The sequence below is a fragment of the Macrosteles quadrilineatus genome, unplaced genomic scaffold (genome assembly GCF_028750875.1).
Source record: "Macrosteles quadrilineatus isolate MER2022 unplaced genomic scaffold, UCM_ALF_1.0 Scaffold_6__1_contigs__length_79288215, whole genome shotgun sequence".
In the NCBI taxonomy this organism is placed as follows: domain Eukaryota; kingdom Metazoa; phylum Arthropoda; class Insecta; order Hemiptera; family Cicadellidae; genus Macrosteles; species Macrosteles quadrilineatus.
Window position 1 is genome coordinate 65,951,971 of NW_026542599.1, and position 26,293 is coordinate 65,978,263.

At 32.9% G+C, this 26,293-nt stretch overlaps 1 protein-coding gene across 1 annotated transcript in view; it reads right to left on the reverse strand.

The window, feature by feature from the left end:
- LOC128996757 (procathepsin L-like) overlaps positions 1-26,293 on the reverse strand; it is a 108,260-nt gene extending 81,967 nt beyond the window's left edge. The window contains exons 1-2 of the mRNA XM_054422209.1: positions 26,193-26,293; positions 5,079-5,179 (exon numbers count right to left, since the gene is read on the reverse strand). Of these exons, the coding sequence (XP_054278184.1) occupies positions 5,079-5,174 (96 nt within the window). The 5' untranslated portion in view covers positions 5,175-5,179; positions 26,193-26,293. The remainder of the gene's footprint in view (positions 1-5,078; positions 5,180-26,192) is intronic.

Below are 26,293 nucleotides of genomic sequence, written 5' to 3' on the forward strand. Positions count from 1 at the left end.
GATTAAAAAAAACAATTAATTTAGTATATGAAAGAGTTTTTGTTCGGTTATTGGTAACGGGAAAATTAAAAAAATTCTAAATTTAAAATTCCTATGTTATTCTTATGGACAATATTGTAAAATGTTGTAGTTTGCTTGTTTATGGATATATTTTGATCAAACTTGGCAAATTTATTTATTTCATACTAAGCTATCAATATTTTACTAAAAAACACACTTAATTAGTTTCCTTGTAGCAGCAAACCTAGGTACTCGTTAAAGCTAATGTTATTAAAATATATTTAATTGAAAACGAATTCAGACAAATGGAAATTCGCTTGGTCGGTAGGTTTGCTGCGGCTGGGGTATTAAATTCTTGTACTTAATTTTACTGTCTCTATTTTTAAAACGAAAGTAAAAGTTTAATAGCACTCAATAGCGCTATTACCTTTTGGTCCTCTTATAAATTGCATCGGGGTGATAACGACTCACTGTGTACCAATACATTGTTGTGGCAAATTTTAAGCAGTGTTTTTGTATTAAAATATAAGTTATATATACTGTTAGAAAGGTAAAATTCTGACAAAAAAGTGTATGTAAGACGTTTTAAGCTACGTATAACGGAATCCACGACACTTAGCAAAATGATTTTTAAAAATCTAAATCAAAAACAAAATATTTAATAAAACTATAAATATTTGTAGTATTATGAATATAAACAATGAAGTAAAGTACACCATCGGAAACGTAATTTTTTCGTGATTAATAATCACTAAAAATGTAGGGCATTATTAAAATATGAACCCGAGTTATATAGGGAAATGTAGAATCATGTCGCACAACTTTGGCGGCCATTTTGATTACGTCATCAACACCCATAGAGTGCCCGAAAAATTTGTGTCCCGGACTTTTTGGACTCGTCTGCGCATGTACTATCTGAATCCAAAGGGGCGCGTTGGTTGCCAGATGTGAAATATTTTTCAGCTAACCCACCCCACTATTTATCTTACCAGCTCAGGGATAAACCCCAACATTGAGTATATAAGATTACTGACTGGATAATACGAAATTTGTCTAGACATATTTTATCGCCAAAACGTAAAGGCTTACCGACAAGTTACCGGGTTTTAGTAGGTTAGCATATACATGGTATGATACAATCTAATAGACCAATTGTTTTAGAAAATAAGTAATAATTTTTTTTCATCGAATATCCTACATACCTTTTGTTATAATGCGTGTATATAAGTATAGGTACTAGTTGATTTGCCTGAGCTTCACAACGGGGTATTACACGATGCGGAAAATGAATAATGTGGCTGCCTCTACTGTAAAAACAGTTATACGTCCACAATTTACTTTGGAGGTAAAACTCGATTCACTACTAGTTTCAAGGAATATATCTTTGGTTTATGTATTTCAATCAGCCATGTGGCAATATCAGAATTAAAATAGCTTCGTTGAGATTAGCCAATGAAAATCTATTAAACGACTGGAAAAATGCAAAAGAAAAAAGTAAGCAATCAACTATAAATAAAAGACCAATGTAACAACTGACACACCATACTATATCTACACAATAATATCATACAACGATCTAAAGGGGTCTGCTGTGAGTATGCTACTCAATTACGTAAAAACTATGAACAAATTTAGTTACCATACCTCGGATCTGTTTAGGACTGTCCATGCTTTGATATCGACCGAGGGCTTTGCTTGCTGATTGTTAATGAAATATTTATCTGTCTATCTATCTATCTATCTAAAATAAAATGTACGGGTGGACGCTATTACTGTATGTAGGAAACGTAATAAAGTCGTGAAAAAGAATAATTTATTAAAAAATATATAATGCTTACATAAGTTTAGATGATGAATATTACCACTTACACATATAAAGAAGTCAAACAGTAAAACTAAAAATATACAACTATAGGAACCTATAGGAATTTACATGAAAACAGAAAAAAAACTACTGATATACAACATACAACGGTTTATAAACACATAATGCTAATTTGAAGAAAATGCTAATAGTCTTATTTTAACGGAATAAGCACAAATGTTAAGTATATATCAACATGTGAAGCTCTTAACAGCTGCAGAGCTCTTGTAACCAAAAAGTTCCAAGTATACAAAAAAGTGTTATGTAAATAAATTTATCGAGGGATGAACCACTACACCGTATTTCCGCGCCTAGGTGTCGTGCGCCCAGAGAGAATTTTCTTAGAAAGAGGTGGGGATGATTAGCAGAATTTCCAAGAATTGGAGTAAGGGAAGTTGTCCTGTATGGTAAAATATTGTCGGACATCATTCGTGGTTGGTGTTAGCTCGGCTAAACATGGAAGATCTACGAGTACTAGTGGGGTTACGTGGAGTTGTAAATCTGTTTTTAATAATAATTATATAATAATAATAATTAATTTAACTTAGCTGATGATTGCATTGTGTAAATAACTTTCCTAATATATTATATGTTTTGCCAATCAATTATAAACTTAGTATAAACACTCGTATGATCTCAATTCCTAAACATTCAAGTTTTTTTTTTTTAAGAGTAATGTGCTTATTGCAGTTATAATCGTGAAAATATAGCCGAGTATGGACCATCATGATTTTTTTAATAGGTTATCTAACAGTAAAGTAGGATTACGAAACTGTACAAAGCAAATAGTACCGGTATAAACAATTTTACTTTAAATTTCTTAAAATCATATGAATAAAGTTATTTCTTTGGAAGAAAAATATCGCTATTTCATGGCCTAATCAAAACGCAAGCAAGTACTTTCGAACCGTAAATAAAAACCAACCCTATTCAAATTACGAAATATAATAACTTTGTTACTGTTAATACAAGTATATATGAATATAATGATTCGCTTAATGTTATTGAAAAAAAAATGGGGGCATAGCATATATCAATACAGACCTACCTTAATCAATGACCAAATCGTCTGATTGGATGTTTGATGAAATATTACCTTACAAAAATTGGTCCACAAACAATGGAGGAGTAGTGTTCACAAAAAACTGCTTCACGTATTATACATATAGAATAGATAGATAGATAGATTGATTGAATTCATTATACAGAGTGGAATCAACATTGTTGTCTAGTTCTATATAAACCTAGTTCAATTTTTTCTGGCGAATGAATAGAACACTTCTATATTTTGAGGTGAATCACGATCACGTGCCTAAGAATGTGAAGGTCGAGTGTCTTGTCAACCCATTACTGGAATCTAAGAAATTCGAACGGAGTAACGGAGCTTGTTTTTGAATTGTTCACTCATATCCCCTTTACCTTTCAAAGTGTTACTAACTGTTTCTGAATCTGCTTGAATTCAACAATTGGGTCAAATACTTTGTTATAAACGGACCAAACAACATTCTACAATAGGTATTTCCATTACCTTTTCCAGTATTAACTATTGATGGTATTTTCCCGAACTAACAATAAGGCTACCGGTTTTATTGTTTGAATACAATGAAAAGAAATTATTCAGTTATTTTCAATGTTTGTAATGCAAATTATATTAAAAGGAAGTGTTAAAAATTATCATTGCTATAGCCTAATTTGTATGTACAACTTAGTTTGTTTACATAGGGTACATATATTATACATCTATATATATTAAATATTAGTTAATAGTAAATAAGGTAAATACTGTAGTTGATATTGCAAAGATAAGTTAAATACATAAAATACGTTTTTAAAGGCTCAAAAAATTAGATTTATACAGGGTGTCCCAGAACTCTCTACCAAAAGTTTAGAGCATTGTTCCTGAGTTAGAAACATGTAAATACCATATTTAAATCGACCGGAAGTCCTTATTTACTTACACAGCCGCCATTTTGTTTTTTTTCACTTATTATTTTTTTCTAAAGAACGGATTAACATACGAAATTGAAACTTTGCACAAACATTTATGACAACCAAACAAAGCTAGAAAAAAATTATGAAGATCTTCATAATTTTTTTCTAGCTTTGTTTGGTTGTCATAAATGTTTATGCAAAGTTTCAATTTCGTATGTTAAACCATTCTTTGGAAAAAAATTAATATGTGAAAAAAACAAAATGGCAGCTGTGTAAGTAAATAAGGCCTTCCGGACAATTTAAATATGGTATTTACATATGTTTCTAACTCAGGAACAATGCTCTAAAATTTTGGTAGAGAGTTCCGGGACACCCTGTATATTGTTTTGGTATTTGAGAATGTTGAGAGTTCGATCTTTTTTTATCTTTAAGTTTGAGATTTTTAAATTAACACAAAAATGCCCTTACTACAAGTTTTCTTAAAGAGTAGTTTAAGAATATGCTTGAAAATAAATTTGGCGCTGTTTTGTTCAGTAGTTAATTATACGGTTAACTTCAAAGTCCTTTTTAAACATTTTGGTCCACCCTGTAAATACTGTTAAAGAAAATTAATTTTTATTAGCACCAATAGGATTGGAGTGAATATACCTTTAAATAGATGTATCACACTACCCATGTACGCATTTGAAAATCTCTCAAAAAGCGCCCCTACGAATTCTGCTTTTTTGGTGCATTTATCTGAATTGAAAATAATTTAATTGGATTCGGCAAGGCCAAATTAGGGAAGAAAGAGAACATAATGAGTGCACACAACAGATATGGAACGTTTTAAAAATTTGAAGTGACAATGCTTTTATCGCTAACTTTACTTGGTTAAATAGTGACTAAATTTACTAAGTTGATCGTGAAAGATAGTAATAGGCTACCCCTTGTCAACATTTGTCAAACCCGAACCTAATCCTCTCCAGGCAACTGCAGCCAGAGGGTCCCAGGATTAATGAGGGGTCGGCCTGGGACCCTGTGGCTACGCTCACCAAAGCAGGCAAAGGATTTTTAGGTAGATTTTGAGGCTGGGACCCTGTGACCGTCTCCCGTCAACACAACTACAACTTATTTGTTGTGTAAAGAAATAATTTGAGGAACCAGCAGAAATAAAAATAAAAATTAGTTGCTAGGCAGCGGTGGCAATAAAACAGTTCTATTACAATCCTTTGGATACTAATTGTGTAATTAATATTTTCCTTAGTCAAAAAACCTATACAGTATATGCAATATGCTTTACCTTAAAAAGTTCCCATTGTACCTCATCCTCCTCGGAGTAACCGATGTGTTGGGAGTTACTTAAAGCAACAAGGGCGAACAACAGTAACAGCTTCATCTTGACTGGAAAGCAACATTGAAATAATCAACAATAATGTTATTTACAGTTGTTGCCAGTTTTTTTAATAAAAGTAAACGTAGTTGAAGTAAGCCACTGACGGATTGATATAATGTAAATTAGTGATTTCTGCCTAATATGTAAAATGTTTAACCAAATCATGCTGATATGACGACTTACTGTGGGCTTTAGCACCTTTTAAGTCACGTGAACTACCTTAGTAAAACAAAAAAGATAGATAGTATAATTTTTGATACAATCGTAACCTGTGGCTGGTTCACAGTTAAAGTTTCCAAATAATAGCAACGTAAAGGTTGTCTTTGATATAAAATTAAATAAAATTAAAATTATTATTGAAATACTTGTTTATTTAGGTGAACTCAGGACCTCATGGCCCTTTCTTACAGTTAATCTCTAAAAAACTAGCAATCTATATATTAATTACGTAAGCATATTCTTTGCGTCCAAATTGTGGGCGACTAGGAAAGCGTAAAACGACGGGAGAGGCCTCAAATTAAATGTATCGATTTCGTGACGGCAGGAAAAATAAAGAAATTCCCATAATTGTAACACAAAACTAGATATAACGTAAAATTTTCTCCATAAGAATAGCTTTAGAAGCCGTTTAATGCATATATATGTATACTTATACAGCTTGTCGTGATTTTTCATTAAGCTAATCTATAATATTAAAACGCGACAGGGGTTTATTTTTTTATTTCACGATTCGGTACTTCAGTATTAAACGGAGGCCACATTTTGTCAGCGCGCTGCGGCGGTTATGTTAGGTTGGGTTTTCGTAAATATTATGTGTGTAGGACTTTCCTCGCTTCGTTATGAATCGAACGATACTTTCTATTATGATAACCCAACCTAACATAACCGCCGCAGCGCGCTGACAAAATGTGGCCTCCGTTTAATACAGAAGTACCCACGATTCTGAATCAACCACTTGAGGGATTTACATGATTTCTGTGTTGAAAGAAAGATCATTTTGAGAACTGATCACATTTTTGGAACTGACATTTTTTGGACTTGGATTTGGTTGGAATGTCGAAACCATAATTTTAATTTAGGGTTTCAGTTTTTTGATGATTAAGTTTTAAATTTAAAAATTCTAGCAGCCGATGCTAACATTTTACTCTAGCTTTTTGTACAATTCCATTTGCTTAACGTAACATCTGTAAACATTCAGCGTTTTCGACACAAATTCAGCTTTTGGATGAAAATGAAATGACATAACAAAAAAGGGTACGTAGGGTTGACTTATTATTACTATGTGTAATACCATAAGCATTGATACGTTCATTTATTCGGTAAGAGGATGAGATATAATTTTAATATACATAGTAATATACTACTGTAGATGTTCTAATTTTTTTTTGACAGTCTATAAAATGTTTATAGTTTGTTTTAGTGAAATATAATTTGTTATAACTAACAGCTGGTTGAATACAAAAATATGCTAAGAACTATGAGGTTAGTTTATTTTTTTGTGATTTTGTCATTGATTATAGGAATTAAGTAAGATTCTATAACCATTGCTGTATACGAATTGAAGCTCACGAGTCTTTAAAAGAAAGCTTATGAAAATTGTTTTACTACTAAAATTTTTTTGGAAAGGTTGGGAAAGTAAGAACAATCACAAGCTTTAATTAATCTTGGCAGATTTTTTTTTACAATAAATTTTGAACTGCTTAAACTAAGCTTTAATTAGGGATATACAAACTGATATAACTATAACATCCCTAGTTGCAAAAAAATGTTTTGAAAATATGTTTAAAATATTTTGGAATATTCCGAACAACTTTTTTGTTAAAATATTTTAGAAATAATTAGAAAATATTTTAAAGCCGTATTATAAATATTTAAAAAAAATATTTTTGGATAACGTTTTAAAACATTTTAAAAAATAGATTGAAAAAATATTTTTACAAAAAAAATTAAATAATATTAAATGAAATATTTGTACTCAAACATTTAAAAAGCCTTTATAAAATATTACCGGAGAAATATATTTACAAAAAAAAGTTAAAAATATATAGTAAATATTACAAAATCTATATATTTTTAATATTATATTTTTTACACCTTTTAAATTCCAACAACTGTTGATTTGGGACTTATGGGAGGAATTTTATTTAAGAATTCGGGTCCGATATAATTTGGCTTTTTATACACTTTAAATGGACTGCTCGATTCCCGTACGTAGGACGGGCACAGATTTCGTCTATATTACTACGCCAGCAGTTTTCTTTTCACAGTCATAACTCGATAACGGCTTGACGGATTTTAACGTTTGAGGTTTCAAATAAAGGTATTTTCACGTAGATGTGCAGATAAGTCTCAGCAAATTAAATGAAGAAAGGGCATCACTTAGGTACAGCTAAGGGCTTAGGATTGGGAACGACGGCGCTATCTGTTGACATTAGGTCGAACTTAATTCCATTTGTTTACAACTAAACATATGGGCGTAGTTTAAAATAGTTTTTAAAGATAACCAAAGACTGCAGGACTTATTACTTCCAGAGAAAACCCAGAATATATATTTTTATTTAAACATCTGTTAAATAAGTCTGGTTCATAAAATAGTTCCCTAGCAAGACTTGATAGTAAATTGTTCGTAATATTTGAATTAATTTACCTTACAACGTATTTTACTAAATTATCTTGTAGTTTTGGTTACAGTTCAGTGTGATGAAGTGAATGTTTGAAAGTGATTATTCATGTATTCACTGTATTTCAAAATTCCGTTGTAGTGTTTTCTGTTGTTTGGTTAACTTCTTTTTTATATTAATTTGAAATTAAGCCACCAGTAAGACTAAGAACTGTGAGTGGCTGGAGGGAACGCAGACGAGACCACTTGCATCAACCTGCCAATAGAACATTTGAAGAATACAGAGCGGACATCATGGATACATCTCTTTAGACAAATTAACTTTAAATGTTTACATTGTGGTGGCTTAAATTTTAAGCGAAGAAAATACTGGCCGACACAGTTCAATTTGTACTCTTTCTTAATATAAAATGAAAGAACCGTTTACCTCATCTGCGGAATTCACCATACTTCCAGGAACTTATTTTAAACTCCCAATATGAAAACAGGGCTGCAAGGTCCGAGGAGTATGTATTAATAAACAAGATTTGCTAACCCTCCCATGTAGGAGTTATCTCTATATTAAACGATAAATTGAGAATCATGATAAAGGTCATTTTATAAATAATGCATTTGCATCATTATTTGACGAAATTAGATACGAAGTGGCAGGCAAAGAAATGGTTATTGTAAAAAACCCAGGAATTTCTAGTCTTATGAATATATTAAGCACTTACAATAAAACTACTAAATTATCAAATGTGACATTTAATTCTGACACGAATTTAAAAGAGTTCCATAAAGGTAGCAAAGTTTAGTACTTGTGTCCGATTAGAGCTGTTAATGGGTGCGTTTGAGGATTTTAATAAGGGTTAAATGTTAAAAAAGGATTGTTGTTGAAAAGATCCAAAAATAATTTGAATTGTTTATTAACTACCACTAATTCTCCAACCGGTGGGACTGCCGATACGATTCCCAATATTACACTTAATTGATTTCCAAATGGTGATACCACATGTGATACCATCAGATGGGGAGAAGTTTATTACAAATTATGTTAATGCAAAATAATAAATTGCAACTTGCAATTATAAGTTTAGATCTGCACGAAATTCCATCATATCCCAATACCACAAGACATACATGGGCAGGTAAAGACGTCTTCAATTTGGAGAAGCCTAGGTATATTATATTTGGTTTCCAAACCGCTAGGGACAATAGTGCACGAAAAAGAACTGATGAACTTGATCACTGTAAATTAAAAAATCTCAAAGTGTTTTTAAACACTAAATATTATACTTATAGCAATTTAAATCTCGACTTTGAAAACGAAGATGTCACTAAAGCTCATGAGATGTTTATGAGGTTTAGAGAAACTTACTACAATACTATCCCAGTTTCTACGTTTAGTAGGGCTGAATCTAAGAAGAAATATTCATTAATTGTAATAGATTGTTCTAGACGGAACGAAACAGTGAAGGAAGGAATTGTTCATATTAAATTAGATATTGAAACTGCAGGAAATATACCAGCAAATACATCTGCATATTGTTCAATAATACATGATAAAGTGTTTGAGTACGATCCTTTAAAAATTTTTATAAATAAAATGTAATTTAAAGATGAAAAACTTTCAACAAGAATTGGTTGACTCTGTAAATCAAATACGAGAAAAATATAAAGCTTTAAAACGGGGCAAGTTTCTAGAGGCTGAAGAGAGGTTCCAAACATTCCAAACTTTAACAGAGCTATTACAAGAATTTAAAAAAATCACTAATATTGTCACCAAAACAGACAGGCCAAGTATTCCAATGACCCCATCTGGATGACCAAGATTACAACAATCCACCCCACACAAATTATATTTTGATCTTTTAGCATCATACAATTTAGGTAATTACCTCAGTAGAAGTAGTACGACAGACACTACTTATGGTATAAGATGAGAAGCAAATGTATTTTTATTGGAAATAAGGAAGTTGAAATTACCAGTGATGATGTTACAGTTGCAAATAAAACCTACAAGAAAACAAAAGGTTTCTGGCAATTTCTAACTTTGAAAGAACCTGACGATTATACTCAGGCTGATTTGCAAAATTATTAAGAGATTTTCGAAGCTACAAATGGACATTCAAGGAGTTACAAGGATGGTGCACCAATGTCCAGTTATAAACATACTAAATATCTTGGTATAATTAAACCCTGATTTATGTAATGTTGGTGAAGGTATGATGCAAGTGTCTGGTAATAAAATATTGGGATGACCCTAATAAGCTTGTAGATATGTTAAGACTTATTTGGCCAAGTCACCATGCCGGTATTTCGGGAGTGGATAATGAAATAGATTCCATTATTGAAGAATTGAGAGAAAGCGGAATTATTTAATAAATAAGAATATGTTTATGGATAAACTTTATCGTTTATATAATCCATACCCACACAACCACAACCAACCAGCACCAAGCCACACACAACCAACACAACCTAGGGCAGCTAATAAACCTACTTTAAATTTAGGTTGGATTGATTTAAACTGTAAAATTGATAGTGTTAAAGATAGAGAGTTTGTAGGTGATGTTGGGGCAGACATTAACTAGAAAAAGGTGATGTCTTAAAAAAGAATGTACAAGGTAATACTTAATATGAGTTTTTAGAATCTAAGAATAAAAATTGGAATGCAAAAATCAGAAAAATACTAATGTGAAAAAGGGTGAAAGTTTATATGATGTGCCCACTTTACATCAGACTTAAATACGAAATGATGGTACCAAAAAAGATGGTAAAGAGTACAAGACAATAATAATTATGAATTTTTAGAATCAGAGAATGGTGTTTGGAATGCTAAGAAACAGAAAATTAGTGATTTTTTGGCAGGTATAGATAGTAAAGATGCTGTGAACGTTTCACAAGTTCCAAAAATGTAAGCAGGCTATTGAGATTTTAATAATAAAAGGTTAGTACTTGTTAAACCTACCATTGATGGCACTGATTTTGTTACAAAAGAACAGACTATAACTTTTAGTACAACACAAAACTGTTGGGATGCCAAAAACTATTTATAAGGAATCTACCAGGGAGGTAATATTTGGATGACATTTGTCTAATGTCACAAGCTATTTATTATGATGGATCAAAATGTATATACGGAGAAAAAAAATATTGGATTGAATACAATCCTGATTTATTAGTTGCCGACCCATAATCTTTGAGTGGATTTAAGTATATAGATAATAGACCATATAATTCAGTTAACTATATATTTAAAAGAAAATAAGATAATCTATTTATCAGGGCTAATGGTAAAATCTTTTCAGTTCAAGGAAGTACTGATGTTATAAAAAATGAATGAAATTGCACACGAACTTCATAAGCCTACAAAAAAGAATTTCGTTAGAAGGTCTTTTAAAGTATTAGGTATAAACGAAACTATGCAGTTTTTTGGTTTACAGTAAAACTGATAATATCTTTTGCCACTATAACAGTGTATTTGGTTTAAATGAAAAATATGCTAAACGTTTATACAAAAATGTCAAAATGGATACTTCCTTTAAATCAGTTGAAACAGCCCAACAAAAACAAAACTTCGAATGTGGTTTACACGTTATAGTTAATGCGAAACTAATAATAAATCAAATTATAAATTATAAGTATGTTTATATGAAAGTAAAAAAAAAAACTCTTTACCCCAATCCTCCAAAAATAACACCCAATTTGAAATCAAAGAAAAAATCTTGACAAACGCTAAATATCCTCAGAAGAATAAAGTACATCCAGATCAATCCCCCCAAAAAAACTAATCAATTTCATAAGATTTACAAACCCATAGTAAAACTAAGATCAAAATCTCCAAAAGTGATAAAGCAAACTTGATTAAAAACAGATTTTCAATACTTGGATCAGAAGTTGTAGAAATTACTAGCTGTACAAATGTACCAAATATTAATGAAAGTAAGAAAAATGTAAATAATCTTACTAAAAACTAAACTCCTATAACCAATTAAACTGAATCAGATAAAAAATCAAATAAAGGAAAACCATTTTTGTACAGTATTAAAAAATAAACCAAATTCTCACCAGATTGTCTAACTAAAATTACTTATAACGTACCAAACAACGATGAATACTAAACGAAAAATAATGTTGATATACTGAATTCTTCTTCTAGTATGTTGAAATATAAAAATATGAAAACAATGTAAATAACAGTTGTACTCTTAACGAAAAAAACTAAATTGAATTCTATCCCATTTATATAAAATTTAATAAGAATTTTATAAGACAGTCATGGAAGAAGCACAGGAAACTTGTTAAACGAAAATATTAAACACGACGAATCATTTGATGTTTATAGTTCTAGAACACCAAATGGAAAATGGTCCAAATTTTAAGTACTGAAAATCGTTTTGACTAAAATAAAAAAGTGTGGGTAAAAAAAATTATAATGATTTAGTGTGGAACAAATGACATTTGCTTAGAATTAGTGATATTGATGATTTTTTTAAACATTGAAGAAAGAATAATATAATCTTACACACATGTTTATATTATTGGCCTACCTTGGAGATACGATTCACCAATGCTGAACAAAAGAAATATCGACAATAATAAAAAATTATATAAATTGACTATTTTACATAAACATACAAATTTCATAAATTGTTCTCATATTTCACGCTCCTTTTACACAAACCACGGACGCCACTTCAATAGAAAGGGTATAACAGAGCTTCACTAAAAAAAAAAACAAAAAAAAACTAAAAGCACAAAATACCTAAACAACAAACAAGGTAATTCTCAACAAACAAATTATATAAAATACTTTAAATCTCTAGAAATAATACACAAATTACTCTCTATATTAAACAAATTATAATACAGAAAGATAAATACATACATATTGAACACGTGTAAAATCTATTGTAACAGGTACTGTGGACATACTAAATTAAGAACCTACTATTTAGAATTTTATTTTAATTGGAAATGTTAAATATTGTAAAAATTATTCACTCATATATATATATATACATATATATACATATATTTCAATATGGAATTAGCTATTTTCCATGTGTTAAATACATAGGTCTATATTTATTTATTGGTAATTAATTAAATTACCTTATGTATAAATATTTTTTTTATAATTATTTATCTGATGGTTTCACATCAGTGAAGTATTTTCTGGGATAATTAGTCGTTAAATTATCCTCAATCTAAATTAAAGATTGTTAACCCCATTGATTAATTATTGGTGTTTATAGACATCTAACCACCAACTTTAATATACAGGGTGAGTTTTTTAAAGTGATCCAATAGCTAACTTTTTAATTACAGGACTTAGCACCTCACTTTAAATTTGAAACTTGCTCAGTTTTAAGTTTCACTCAAGAATACGATTTCAGATTTTTTCATTGTGGCCGCCATTTTCCAATATGGCTGCCAACTTTAAAATTTCTTATGGAACACCCTGTATATTATTTTGTTTTTAGATTTTACTCTAAAAAATAAAACATTTTTGTTCTTGACATTTTTTCAATATCTCTAATAGTTAAGGAGCTACGAGGACAAATTGTTAAGTATTAACAGTAACAACACTTAAAACTAACATTGTTTTAAAACATGCTTTAGAATTCATGCAACTTTGTATGAAAACTTTAAGTCCTCGTAGCTCCTTAACCGTTAGAGATTTTAAAAAGTATATCAAGTATAGTCGCGCCTAAGTTGCAGCGCGGCTAGATGGACAGGGAATCGCGGGGAATTCAGGTTTTGACGTTGGCAACGGCCATTGCAGAACCCGTTACCGTTGACAACAACAAAAGATGAACAATTATTGAAGATGGATACAATTTTATCTTGGTATATCAATGGTGGCTAATTAGTAGACTACGGTGTATGTTTCTGCATTGTACCATTGCAAAAATGTAGTTTTGTAAGATCGTGTTTTACATCCCAATGACTGAAGAACCGTAATTCTTTATATTAAACTCTTTTAAGATCTAACATTATTTTCACTTTACGATTTATAATTATTTAATCAGTTGTCTTTAAGTACTACTAGTTGTCTTTTAAGTACTACACCTTATAAATACGTACAGAGCAACATAGGATTGGCATAGGAAATTCGGTTTTATGCAACAAAAAGCTTCAAAACTAAACCGTAATTTCCCAGTATAATATAGGGGTATTGACCAAAAAAATAATAAAAAGTAATTGCGGAGGTTATGATTGTGTGAAGCCAAGGTAAATGTAAACAATATCTTTTAATACAGTACTTAGAAAAAATTTTGGTCAATTTAAAATCTTTTTTTACATGACACTCTTTTATCTTATTTTCCTAGGGAAGTATCTATTACCGTAGGTAGCACTTAGTTCCGGGACCGATAAACTTTTCCATTTTGATGTCCCTAGAGGCCAAAAACACTATTCGTTCAAAATTTTATATATGTATACCGGTAACCTATATATAATGTATTATATACGTCCATAAACGTGATAACTTGTGTAATTTTTGTCTGATTTTGATAAAATTTGGCATGAAAGTGTAAGGCGCGATTCTCCTTAATAAGTTCGCGAACCAGCATGATCAGACCAAGGGAACCCGGAGTTGTATAGGATAAAAATAGTCTTTTTCTCAATTTTAACCCCTATAACGTAAATCTTTATCTTTAAAATATTTTAAAGAGCATAAAAAAACAAATTAGTATCTTAAAATGTTTTGTACGGTTATTGGCTACAGATTGAGAAAATTGTATATTTTAAATTCCCATGTGATTCTTATGGAGAATAAGTTAACTGTTGTAGTGTGGTCGTTTATGGATATATTTTTATGAAACTTGGCAAATTTATTTATTTTTTATAAAGCTGTTAATAGTTTGTTACAAAACACACTTTATTACCCTCCCTGTAGCAGCATACCTACACGTAGGTAGTTTCAGGTGGTTGTTAAACCTAAAGTTATATAAATAAGTTTAATTGAAAGCACTATTAGGTTATTTGGAAATTTGCTTAGTCTGCAGGTTTTCTGTGGCGGGTTATTGATTTACTGTATATATTTTCTTATATTCCAAATAATCTAGGTACTCCATTTTCATGTAACTAGTACTTGGTCAATGACACGGAACTGAGCTCTATCACAACGCAATTAAAAGATAACGATTATGACTGTGAGCTATTTGCAGTTTTTTATGTTTTTACTATCTCTTCACTCTTTCGTGGGGGGTTAGTGGGGGGTATTCACGCGGTTGCTAATTATTTCCTTACTATTAAAATATTTATAATTAAGGTACGGGTGCTTATAGCTAAACTCTGAGAGTTGAAAGAAATTCTATTTAGGGTCCATTTTTGTATTGCAGTTAACAGTAAAAACAAAAACCAAATAATCTTTCGTTAAATTTAGCTTTCTGCAAGATTTTTGTATTATTTTGAACAACAGACACATAAAAAAAGTTTTATCAAATATACTTTGAGAGTATTGAAATTGTTCGGAATTTAATAACGAATTCCAATATAACATTATTTGAGTTAATATGTAAACAATTAACTTGCTAATGAGGTAATACCGGCATGATGTCGACTTAGACCTGCCCCCTGGCAGGACTAAAGTTGGGGACTAAACTCACTGATTTTTATGACGAAAACATAACTCTTAGTCCCGAAATTGGTCTCCCAAACCCACCGAGACTATCTCTTAGGCTGGCGTCTAAGTATACTTGACTCCCAAACCAACAATATTTAGGCGCGAGATTATCCCTGCACAAGTTAGGCGCGCGCCTTACTGATCCCGAGCTCACAAACCCGTTTTCGAGGTGGCAGCCTAAAATACCGGAAATATCCGGATTTAGTCGCGGACTAGCGCTAATACCGAGCTCCCAAACCGCCCCTTAGTGTTTAAAAACACTTTGAGATTTTTTAATTTACAGTGATCAAGTTCATCAGTTCTTTTTCGTGCACTATTGTCCCTAGCGGTTTGGAAACCAAATATAATATACCTAGGCTTCTCCAAATTGAAGACGTCTTTACCTGCCCATGTATGTCTTGTGGTATTGGGATATGATGGAATTTCGTGCAGATCTAAACTTATAATTGCAAGTTGCAATTTATTATTTTGCATTAACATAATTTGTAATAAACTTCTCCCCATCTGATGGTATCACATGTGGTATCACCATTTGGAAATCAATTAAGTGTAATATTGGGAATCGTATCGGCAGTCCCACCGGTTGGAGAATTAGTGGTAGTTAATAAACAATTCAAATTATTTTTGGATCTTTTCAACAACAATCCTTTTTTAACATTTAACCCTTATTAAAATCCTCAAACGCACCCATTAACAGCTCTAATCGGACACAAGTACTAAACTTTGCTACCTTTATGGAACTCTTTTAAATTCGTGTCAGAATTAAATGTCACATTTGATAATTTAGTAGTTTTATTGTAAGTGCTTAATATATTCATAAGACTAGAAATTCCTGGGTTTTTTACAATAACCATTTCTTTGCCTGCCACCATGTAAATAAATCAATAACTTGAGGGGGGGTAAGCCCAAAATGACACTTTTAGCTACCATTCGTCCCTCTGCTATATCATAAGATGTACAAGGACACCTACATCGAAAACATTGGTTAATCAAAACGGGTGAAAAGTTATTTCACAAAAAACCTTATGGTATCAGGTACACAGTTTCATTGTGTGTTAACACTTAGCTAAACTAAACAGACAATACCCCCGCCACAGCAAACCTGCCGACTAAGCGAATTTCCATTTGTCTGAACGAGTACCTAGGTTAGCTGCTACGAGGAAACTATTAAAGTGGAGTTTTAGTAAAATGTGGAAAGCTTAGTATAAAATAAATAAATTTGCCAAGTTTGATCAAAATATATCCATAAACAAGCAAACTAAAATTACTCAAGTTATCGCGTTCACGGACGTATATAAATCTATACAAAATGAAAAAGTAAATTGGTCACGGGCCTAGGTCTTACGGTGCCACCTACGGTAATAGCTACTTCCCTATAGGGAATTTGCTAAAAACATCCATTTTTTGCGAATTTAACATAATGGTACAGAAGACGTAAGTATCGTTAATTTATTTATATTATACCTATATGTGTAGGTAAATAACAACAGGTTTCATTCCGATATTGGTGGTTCGTAAACTTAATCAAGGTGATTCAACCAAATTCATGCCAAATTTAATCAAAATCGCACGAGAAGCGATAAGCACAGGCCGGGAGCGCGCCCGAGTTCACGTGCAAACCTCGCACTGTCAAGTTGATGATTTTTTAAATATTCGTGGGATTGGATGGGGATTTGTAATGTTTATTGAGTTGTACAATAGTATTGAACATTTGCATGGGCTTGTATAGGCCGAAAGCAGGGTCATTAGAAAATGGTTAAAAAAACTCACCCATGCTATTCTTATGGAGAAAAAGTGCCTAAAGTGAGGTCATATTACTATATTATACCTACTGTACTTTACATTTAATGGGTCAGTAAATGAAAGAATTAGCTTTATATAATTATAATAATTAGTTATATATATATAATAATTAGCTATAATATCTACAATATCTCTAACGGTTAAGGAGCTACGAGGACTTAAAGTTTTCATACAAAGTTGCATGAATTCTAAAGCATGTTTTAAAACAATGTTAGTTTTAAGTGTTGTTACTGTTAATACTTAACAATTTGTCCTCGTAGCTCCTTAACTATTAGAGATATTGAAAAAATGTCAAGAACAAAAATGTTTTATTTTTTAGAGTAAAATCTAAAAACAAAATAATATACAGGGTGTTCCATAAGAAATTTTAAAGTTGGCAGCCATATTGGAAAATGGCGGCCACAATGAAAAAATCTGAAATCGTATTCTTGAGTGAAACTTAAAATTGAGCAAGTTTCAAATTTAAAGTGTGGTGCTAAGTCGTGTAATTAAAAAGTTAGCTATTGGATCACTTTAAAAAACTCACCCTGTATACTAGGTGAAACCAGTCCAAATCGACGGTTACTTTCAAGGCATACGTTAATTAATCCAACTGCGATAAATTGGGTGAAATATACATATTTTGAGCATTTAGCATTATATAAAGAGTAATAAGTGTAAAAAAATAATTATATTAATTGCGTTAGTTGCCAAATTTGGTTGATCATTCAATGAATAAAATATTCCCCATACGTCATCGGAGTTATTATTAGTATGTTATATGGTATCTCTTCCTTTGGAAGAACCTTTAAATAGTATTAAAATCGTATTGGTGGATCTTTTGTAGTTAAACACTTTCGTGATTTCATCAGTGCAATATGATTTTATTTCAAAAGAAAATGTTATTTGGGAAGACATATACTAACTTCAAAGGGAGGTAAATCCGTTACAGTGTAAGTTTGATTTTTCCTTCGTCGAGTCGCGTCAGTTCATATTGTACTTCTGTGCCAATGAATGAACCCTCTAGCCATAGTTTTGAGAAATTGATTGTGGGGTTACTGTTAAAGCTGGAATTCCTTGACATGGGGGATGTCAGTTAGTTGTCTCTTCGTTTACATTGGAAGCACGCTTGGGCAAGTAAATGGTAGCACACGCTTGCGCAAGCGTGCCATGCCCGAAGTTGTGGTTATACTACGAGCAACCAAGCGCAAGTGGCACTAGTCTCAGCAGGACAGTACAGTCAAAATTGACATGTCAGACGATGAGGATATTGTGCTAGAGAATGGAGTTGTAAAGTTTCTATTATTATTAGACTCTGAACGAGTAAGGGGGGAATGGGTAAATGATTTTTTATGGATCGAGAAGAAGGAAGGGAGTATGCCCGGATTTTTGCTGATCTTCTGCAATAGCCAGATAGGTTTTATGAATCTTTTAGAATGATGCCAGAAACATTTTACTACATTTTAGAGAGAATAACACCAAATATTGAAAAGCATTCCAACTTCAGGAAGTGTATCTCTCCCGAAGAAAAGCTGATGGTTACGTTAAGGTAATTGAAAGGGCATTATATGTACAGTATTATTGTAGTAGTTATTGCTAACAATTCAATGAAGGCAATTGAGTTTAGGAGAAAACAATTTAATTTTGACAGATAATTGCATTACAAGTCATAAAGTAATTGAAATTAATTTTCTTTATGATTAAAACAAGGGTGTGTGTTATTACATTTATTACATTATGTTGTGAATAACAACAAATTATTAACTTACTGTGTTATTTTCCACTGTTCAAGAAATCAAATTAATCACTAAAATCTGGTGGAAAAATACATGAATTACAATCATTAATATTAGGCGATGGGAACCCCTGGTTGTAGCCTGAAACTAATTTATCCTATATAATTATTGGTCTTCTTGCACGAACAGCATCAATCAACACCTCCGTATCCATGCTGAACAACTATAAACACTTTACCAACAGACACAACCGATACTACTGTGTCTATGAACCACAACAAACTGAGGCACGCTTGCTTGTAGAAACAAATATTTTTGTTTCGTGGTTTGAGAAGCGCAAGCTTGTCCCAGCGTGCGCTTGCTAGTGGCGAGCACTGTAACCACCACTGGTCAAGCCGCCACCGGTTTCCAGTAATCTGCTACAATTTTGTTTCAAAGGACAAGCTTGGCCAAGCGTGCGCCACCATTTTACTTGCCCAAGCGTGCCTCCAATGTAAACGGTTGAGTAGTATTTGCGCCGAGTAGTATTTGCGCCGCGTAGCACCAGCGCCACGCCAGCTAATTAAATGAGGGTTAGCAGTTTTGACAGGTTAACAATGGCGGAACCAATCAACTGCACTAATAGGATTATTGAGGACTTATGTTCCTACCACATTTTACTTTCAGCGTAAAGTGGTTGCATGCAGTCACCTCGTGACCCATGCTAATGGTTACACATAATTTTAAATCTAATAGGGCTAACTGCAAAATTGATGCCACCAAAAATATCTGCACATATCGTTCACTGGTTGACAACAATACACAGTACACTCCGCCGTTTCAGTATAAGGGCTACCTAAAACCAATTAATTACCAATAAGAGAGGAAATTACGAAAAAAAATAGTTTGTTTCTGTACCAGGTTTGGTAGTAATACATCGCGCTTCGTGAAGCCTGGGAGTTGAGACAGGCCTTATATCAATTTAAGTTTATCTTAAGTCTAGAAATACAAGTACATATTAAGTTTACAAAATAACTCTCTGTAGTGGCAATACCACAAAGATACCCCACTTTAGGCGTTTTTCACCATAAAAATAACATGGGAATCATTTTTTTCCCACTAATTCCAAAAATCCTGATCTTTGCCTACATAACCCTACATATAATCCTCATATACTATATTCGAAATCAAGCTAAAAAAGCTAATTCTTTCATTTACTGACCCATTAAATGTAAAGTACAGTAGGTATAATATAGTAATATGACCTCACTTTAGGCACTTTTTCTCCATAAGAATAGCATGGGTGAGTTTTTTTAACCATTTTCTAATGACCCTGCTTTCGGCCTATACAAGCCCATGCAAATGTTCAATACTATTGTACAACTCAATAAACATTACAAATCCCCATCCAATCCCACGAATATTTAAAAAATCATCAACTTGACAGTGCGAGGTTTGCACGTGAACTCGGGCGCGCTCCCGGCCTGTGCTTATCGCTTCTCGTGCGATTTTGATTAAATTTGGCATGAATTTGGTTGAATCACCTTGATTAAGTTTACGAACCACCAATATCGGAATGAAACCTGTTGTTATTTACCTACACATATAGGTATAATATAAATAAATTAACGATACTTACGTCTTCTGTACCATTATGTTAAATTCGCAAAAAATGGATGTTTTTAGCAAATTCCCTATAGGGAAGTAGCTATTACCGTAGGTGGCACCGTAAGACCTAGGCCCGTGACCAATTTACTTTTTCATTTTGTATAGATTTATATACGTCCGTGAACGCGATAACTTGAGTAATTTTAGTTTGCTTGTTTATGGATATATTTTGATCAAACTTGGCAAATTTATTTATTTTATACTAAGCTTTCCACATTTTACTAAAACTCCACTTTAATAGTTTCCTCGTAGCAGCTAACCTAGGTACTCGTTCAGACAAATGGAAATTCGCTTAGTCGGCAGGTTTGCTGTGGCGGGGGTATTGTCTGTTTAGTTTAGCTAAGTGTTAACACACAATGAAACTGTGTACCTGATACCATAAGGTTTTTTGTGAAATAACTTTTCACCCGTTTTGATTAACCAATGTTTTCGATGTAGGTGTCCTTGTACATCTTATGATATAGCAGAGGGACGAATGGTAGCTAAAAGTGTCATTTTGGGCTTACCCCCCCTCAAGTTATTGATTTATTTACATGGTTAACTTTTTTATAACCTGTAATTATGACAAACCATTTTATAATGGGGTTTTATGTATGAACCCGTGATCCTTCACTTCGATGTATAACCTTTACATAGCAAACAAAAGACGAAACCATATGGGTCTAAACTATATAACGTTTTAATCACCAGTGGTAAAAAGCCTTTTTAGTCCCTAGGGAGTACAAGTCAACTGTTGTGAACAGTGTTGTAAATGTCGATTGTAAGCAATTGCATGGTTCGAAATTATTTATCGATTCATTTATTCGGTTAGAGGTTTCAGAAAGGTTTTATTGTAGCTTATTGTTGCATTCTTATCAATTGTGCGACATATCGATGATATAATGTACAGTAGGTCAATTGTAGTAGACGAAATGATTGAAAATTGAGCCCTTCTTTGTGGATTCTACGATGTTCGTTTTGCTAAATTCTACTCGAAACTGACAATGACAACACCATTGAGTGATTGAGTGACCAAAGGTAACATAAGGGAGTGGGTTACTACGAAAGGTATGGGGATACCCCTAGCAAATCCCCTTAATACCAATATGCCGAGCTGTTTGCATTCCACATAGCACCGCAGACTATCCTGGTGCAACTATTCTCTAAAAACTTCATAGGAAAACAAAAGCCCCCCTTTCTCCTAAATTGGTAATGTGATAAGTAGAAAATGTCTACTGGTTATAATAATTATAGTTCAGGAAAAATATCTATACTAACTGCATGTGGGGGTATACAAGTGTTTAATCATTTTTTATGTGCAATAGTGCACTACTAGTACAAGTTAATTAGGAGTATGGAAAACGACACTATTTACAAGCAACTCAGTCAAGTGATGCGGAAGTAATTATGACCCTCGTCACTTCTGCATCATTGAACTAATCAAACTCCGCGGCGCTGGAAGCACGATTTAATCCGCGGCGCAAATGCTACTCGGCGCAACTGCTACTACACGAATGTAAACGCAGCCTCAGCCTTATCAATAACATAAAGTTGTCAATATAATCTCTCTACAGAATGTTAGGTTTAGTGGAATACTTGAAGTGATGTTGTCTTTTATTCTTGATCTGTTAGGGGCCTCCTAGTTCATATGGTCTTGCGGCTTCATTGGCAACAAATAATGCAAATGGCATAGCAATGAGACATTTCCAAAAAGCAAAAATACTGTAAATTTGCTGTTACGTATATATTGACGTTTAAATATTGTTAATCAACGTATCTTATAAAGGGTTATGTGATCTAGTTTAAAAGGAATATGACCTTTCTGTCATGACAGTAGCTGCTTAAATAGTATTTTCTCTTTGTACCATATATTACAGCCAAAATGTCGTGTTATTTTCAATTATGTTACCAACCCAGTGCGCCAAAGTTCGTAATATAGGCAGGTGCAAATAATTTGTCAAGATGGGTACCATTTTGGGCAAGGATTTTATGTTTGGACTTTATTAGACACGATAAGAGCAGATATTTCTACATAAATATTTGATATGTGTAGAAGAATATGATCAAATGTAGGCAAAAGTGGTGAAAAGGCAGACACCAACCCGTGCAATAGATATAAGATAGTTCAATAAGAAATAATTTAAGAATTGCTGTGATAAATGGATTTTCCACTGATTTCGTAATGGAACGTTATATTGCAAAACATGACATGATAAAGAAGAAAATCAATTTTAAAATCACAACCCAAGAATTTTCCAAGAATGTTATTTAACATTGCAAATACTTATTTGGTAGAATTCAGTAACTCCCAATAAATGTGTGTTGTTTGAAATACGATTTAAAAATGAACAGCTGTTTCATTAAGAAGTATTATTCACATGGCCAAAATGTAAACAACTCTGTGGAGGGATCTTTAAAGGCTTCTGGTGCAGAGTCCTAAGGGATTTTTCTTAGTTTTTCTTTTGATAACTCATCTACAGACCAAGACCTTTCTTTGGACACCTCTACCAAGTTTCTACGCCCAGCCGTTCTCTGAAATTAGTGGGGATTATGCTTCCAATTAAATATTTAGATTCCCCCATGTTATTCTTATGGGAGAAACTCCAACTTTGATGGCCTGTGGCGCAAAGCCCTAGGATTTTTATTGCATCATTACTTCATTACTTCATTGGTCACCAACTATGGGTTCCTTCTCCTACCACTTGGATCCACCCTCCAATTTGATATCTACCAACTATACCACGACAACACCGCTTGTGAACGAATTCACAATGAAAAACTGCAGTTCCGTTCACACTGTATCTTCAATGTTAATAAACCAAAGTAAGTAAGGGTAAGGGTATATAAGGTTTGAGTAGTATTTACGCCTAGTGGTATTTGCGCTCGTGGCACCAGCGCCGCGCCAGCTAATTAAATGAGGGTTAGCAGTTTTGACAGGTTAACAAAGGCTGAACCAATCAACTGCACTAATAGGATTATTAAGGACTTATGTTCCTACCACATTTTACTTTCATCGTAAAGTTATTGTAGCATGCAAAGTTACCTCATCTACGGGTGTACTTACTAATACTGTAAGTACACATTTAAACATTTAAAGAAACTTATATTGTATCAGTTTAAACACAGCCTGCCGGTGGACACATAGTTTCTGAAACCACTTGTGGATTAAAATAATAGGCCTATATTATATATGGCCTTTTTGAACTTTTAAATTTAGTTATACATTTCATTATTTAAAGACACATTTAAACATAGAGCAGTCATGACGCAACATCCACCGGTGAATACCTCGTTTGTACGTTACTTGGCCAAGTAAAATTCGTGTCGTTTAAATGTTTTCGTATTCGTGTATTTTGCATATAATAGTAGCTATTTATTTTGGAAAACTCATCCATGCGGTTGAAAGCTCTTTTATCTCAACATAAAGATGTGCCCCAACGGCATGAAGCAGCTGGAGTTGATTTTAACTACATCAAGGATTGTTTGACGCAAAAGGTTACGTAAACCCTTTTTATATTTAAACTTTTTAAAAAATCAAATTAACTTGACCAAAAGATGTATCGAAAAAACATGCGTTTTATTGTTGGAGCCAGCTGCTAGAGTTAAAACGAAACTAAATTAGAGCATCTCGTTTTTATTAGCAAATTTAGTTATAGGGGAGAAGTTATTTTCGTAGGCACGTGCGGCACTCAAAGACCAAGACCCTTGCATTCCAATAGTCCCACAGACTATCCTGGCGCAACTATTTTCTAAAAACTCCTCAAAAAAAACAAAAGTCCCCTTTTCTCCTAAATTAGTAATGTGATAAGTAGAAAATGTATAATGGTTATTATAATTATAGTTCAGGAAAATACCCATACTAACTCAATACTACTGAGCCGTGACTATTTCCACCGGGCGAATGTCACGACTCATGATCAATGGTTCAAGTGTTTTTTTTATAGTAGACTAGTTCAGTGTTTCGTTGTTACTTCCACGACCCCGAACAAGGCTGTGGGTTTTGTTCTTATTATTCCCACCGCCAAGCACTTCAGAGGTTGCGTGACAATCAACTAGTTAACCTCGCAGACATTTTTCATCGTTTTACATCGCCCTTTTGGCACATGATTTATACAAAGGTTGTGTATGTTTTTTAATTTGTGCTTAGTCTGCGAGGTTATGGAGTAGTTCAAGTGCGCCACGCGCGCCTTTTGGGGCCCATGTGTGCGGTGAAACTGTAACACCGGAAGAATGGCGGAGAAAGTTACCACCTTGAGGCCTCTGTTGGAACTCTGGCCAGCCCCTCTCCGTCCATCTTCAACGGCTCAACAGTGTCCTGTACCTGGATAGAATGAAGGAAAACCGCAACTACCGCAAGTTTTAGGCCTAATTAACTATTGATAACCACCGTCCTGGACTTGGAGATTTCGTTATTTGTTAATTTGTGCACAGAAATTTATTAATTGTTATTCTTTTTAAATTTTAAATTCTTTAGCCTAGGCTACTTGTTGATTTTTTTTAGATTTTATAATTTATTACATATTTTATTAAATTTCAATTTTGGGGCCCCTAAATCCTTAAGGATACCAATTCCAGATGAAAGATATATATATTTATATATTTATTTACTGTTGCAATTTTATAATATATTAGTAAATAAATAAAAAAAATAAAACTGATTAAATTTACTTTGACTGAAATTAGCCTATTTGAATTTTTTAAATTAATGTTTGTAAGTTAGTAGGTCAGAGTGGTATCAAAATTTTTTTTAAGTTTAATTGAGAGTATTTAATTCATGTATTATTGTTAATTATTGTTGTGTTATTCTTTAATGGTTAATTACAGCTCGTTTCTCTCAAATGGCGTGTTGTTCTTGAACCTCCATCCATGGTTCTCATTTTGTTAAGTAAAGTTTTTGTGAGCCGCTCCTCGGGCCTGCGCATGGATCACGCTTCCTTTTCGTTAGTCTGGGTGCAGGCACGAGGGCATGGTTCACTACATGTGGTGGTATACTAGTTTTTCAACATTTTATTTATGTGCAATAGTGCACTACTAGTACAAATTAAATAGTAGTATGGAAAACGACACTATTTACAAACAACTCAGTCAAGTGTAAGTAATACGACCCTCGTCACTTCTGCCTCATTGAGCTTATCGAACTCCGCGGCGCTGAAGCACAATTTTAGCCGCGGCGCAAACGCCAATCGGCACAACTACGACTACACGCCGACCGGTGACCTCCGACCTTTGGCCTACTGATAACGTGGACAAAATAGTCTGACACTTCAGTCTACTAGCTGCGCCGGGACTGTCCGCGTCGTGTGATAGGCCTATCAAAATGTTTGTTCGTGCTATTTTTATTGATTGCTTCTGACAGTAATGTCTTTAATACTATCTGTACCCTGACGATGCCGTAACAGCGGTGATACATGTAGGTTTTTACCATCATATAAACAAATTGACGAGGTAATTATACCATAGTATTTATTATATTTGCGGAGTGTATTTAGTTCGAATAGTTTCATTAGAGGGCGAGTGTTTTAATATCTTAACAAAATTATCAAACAACAATAAAAAAAAAAAAAAAAACGGTAGATATTGCATCGAAAAGCCTTCGTATTTTAACAAATGGATTACCATAAGACTAAGTAACAACTTACCTTAGTTGTTCAATAAAAACACTATAACTGAGTCTTTTCTTGGCGGCCAATTTATAGTTGTGATGAGTACATCAGTATACTAATGAAATTGCTAATCAAAA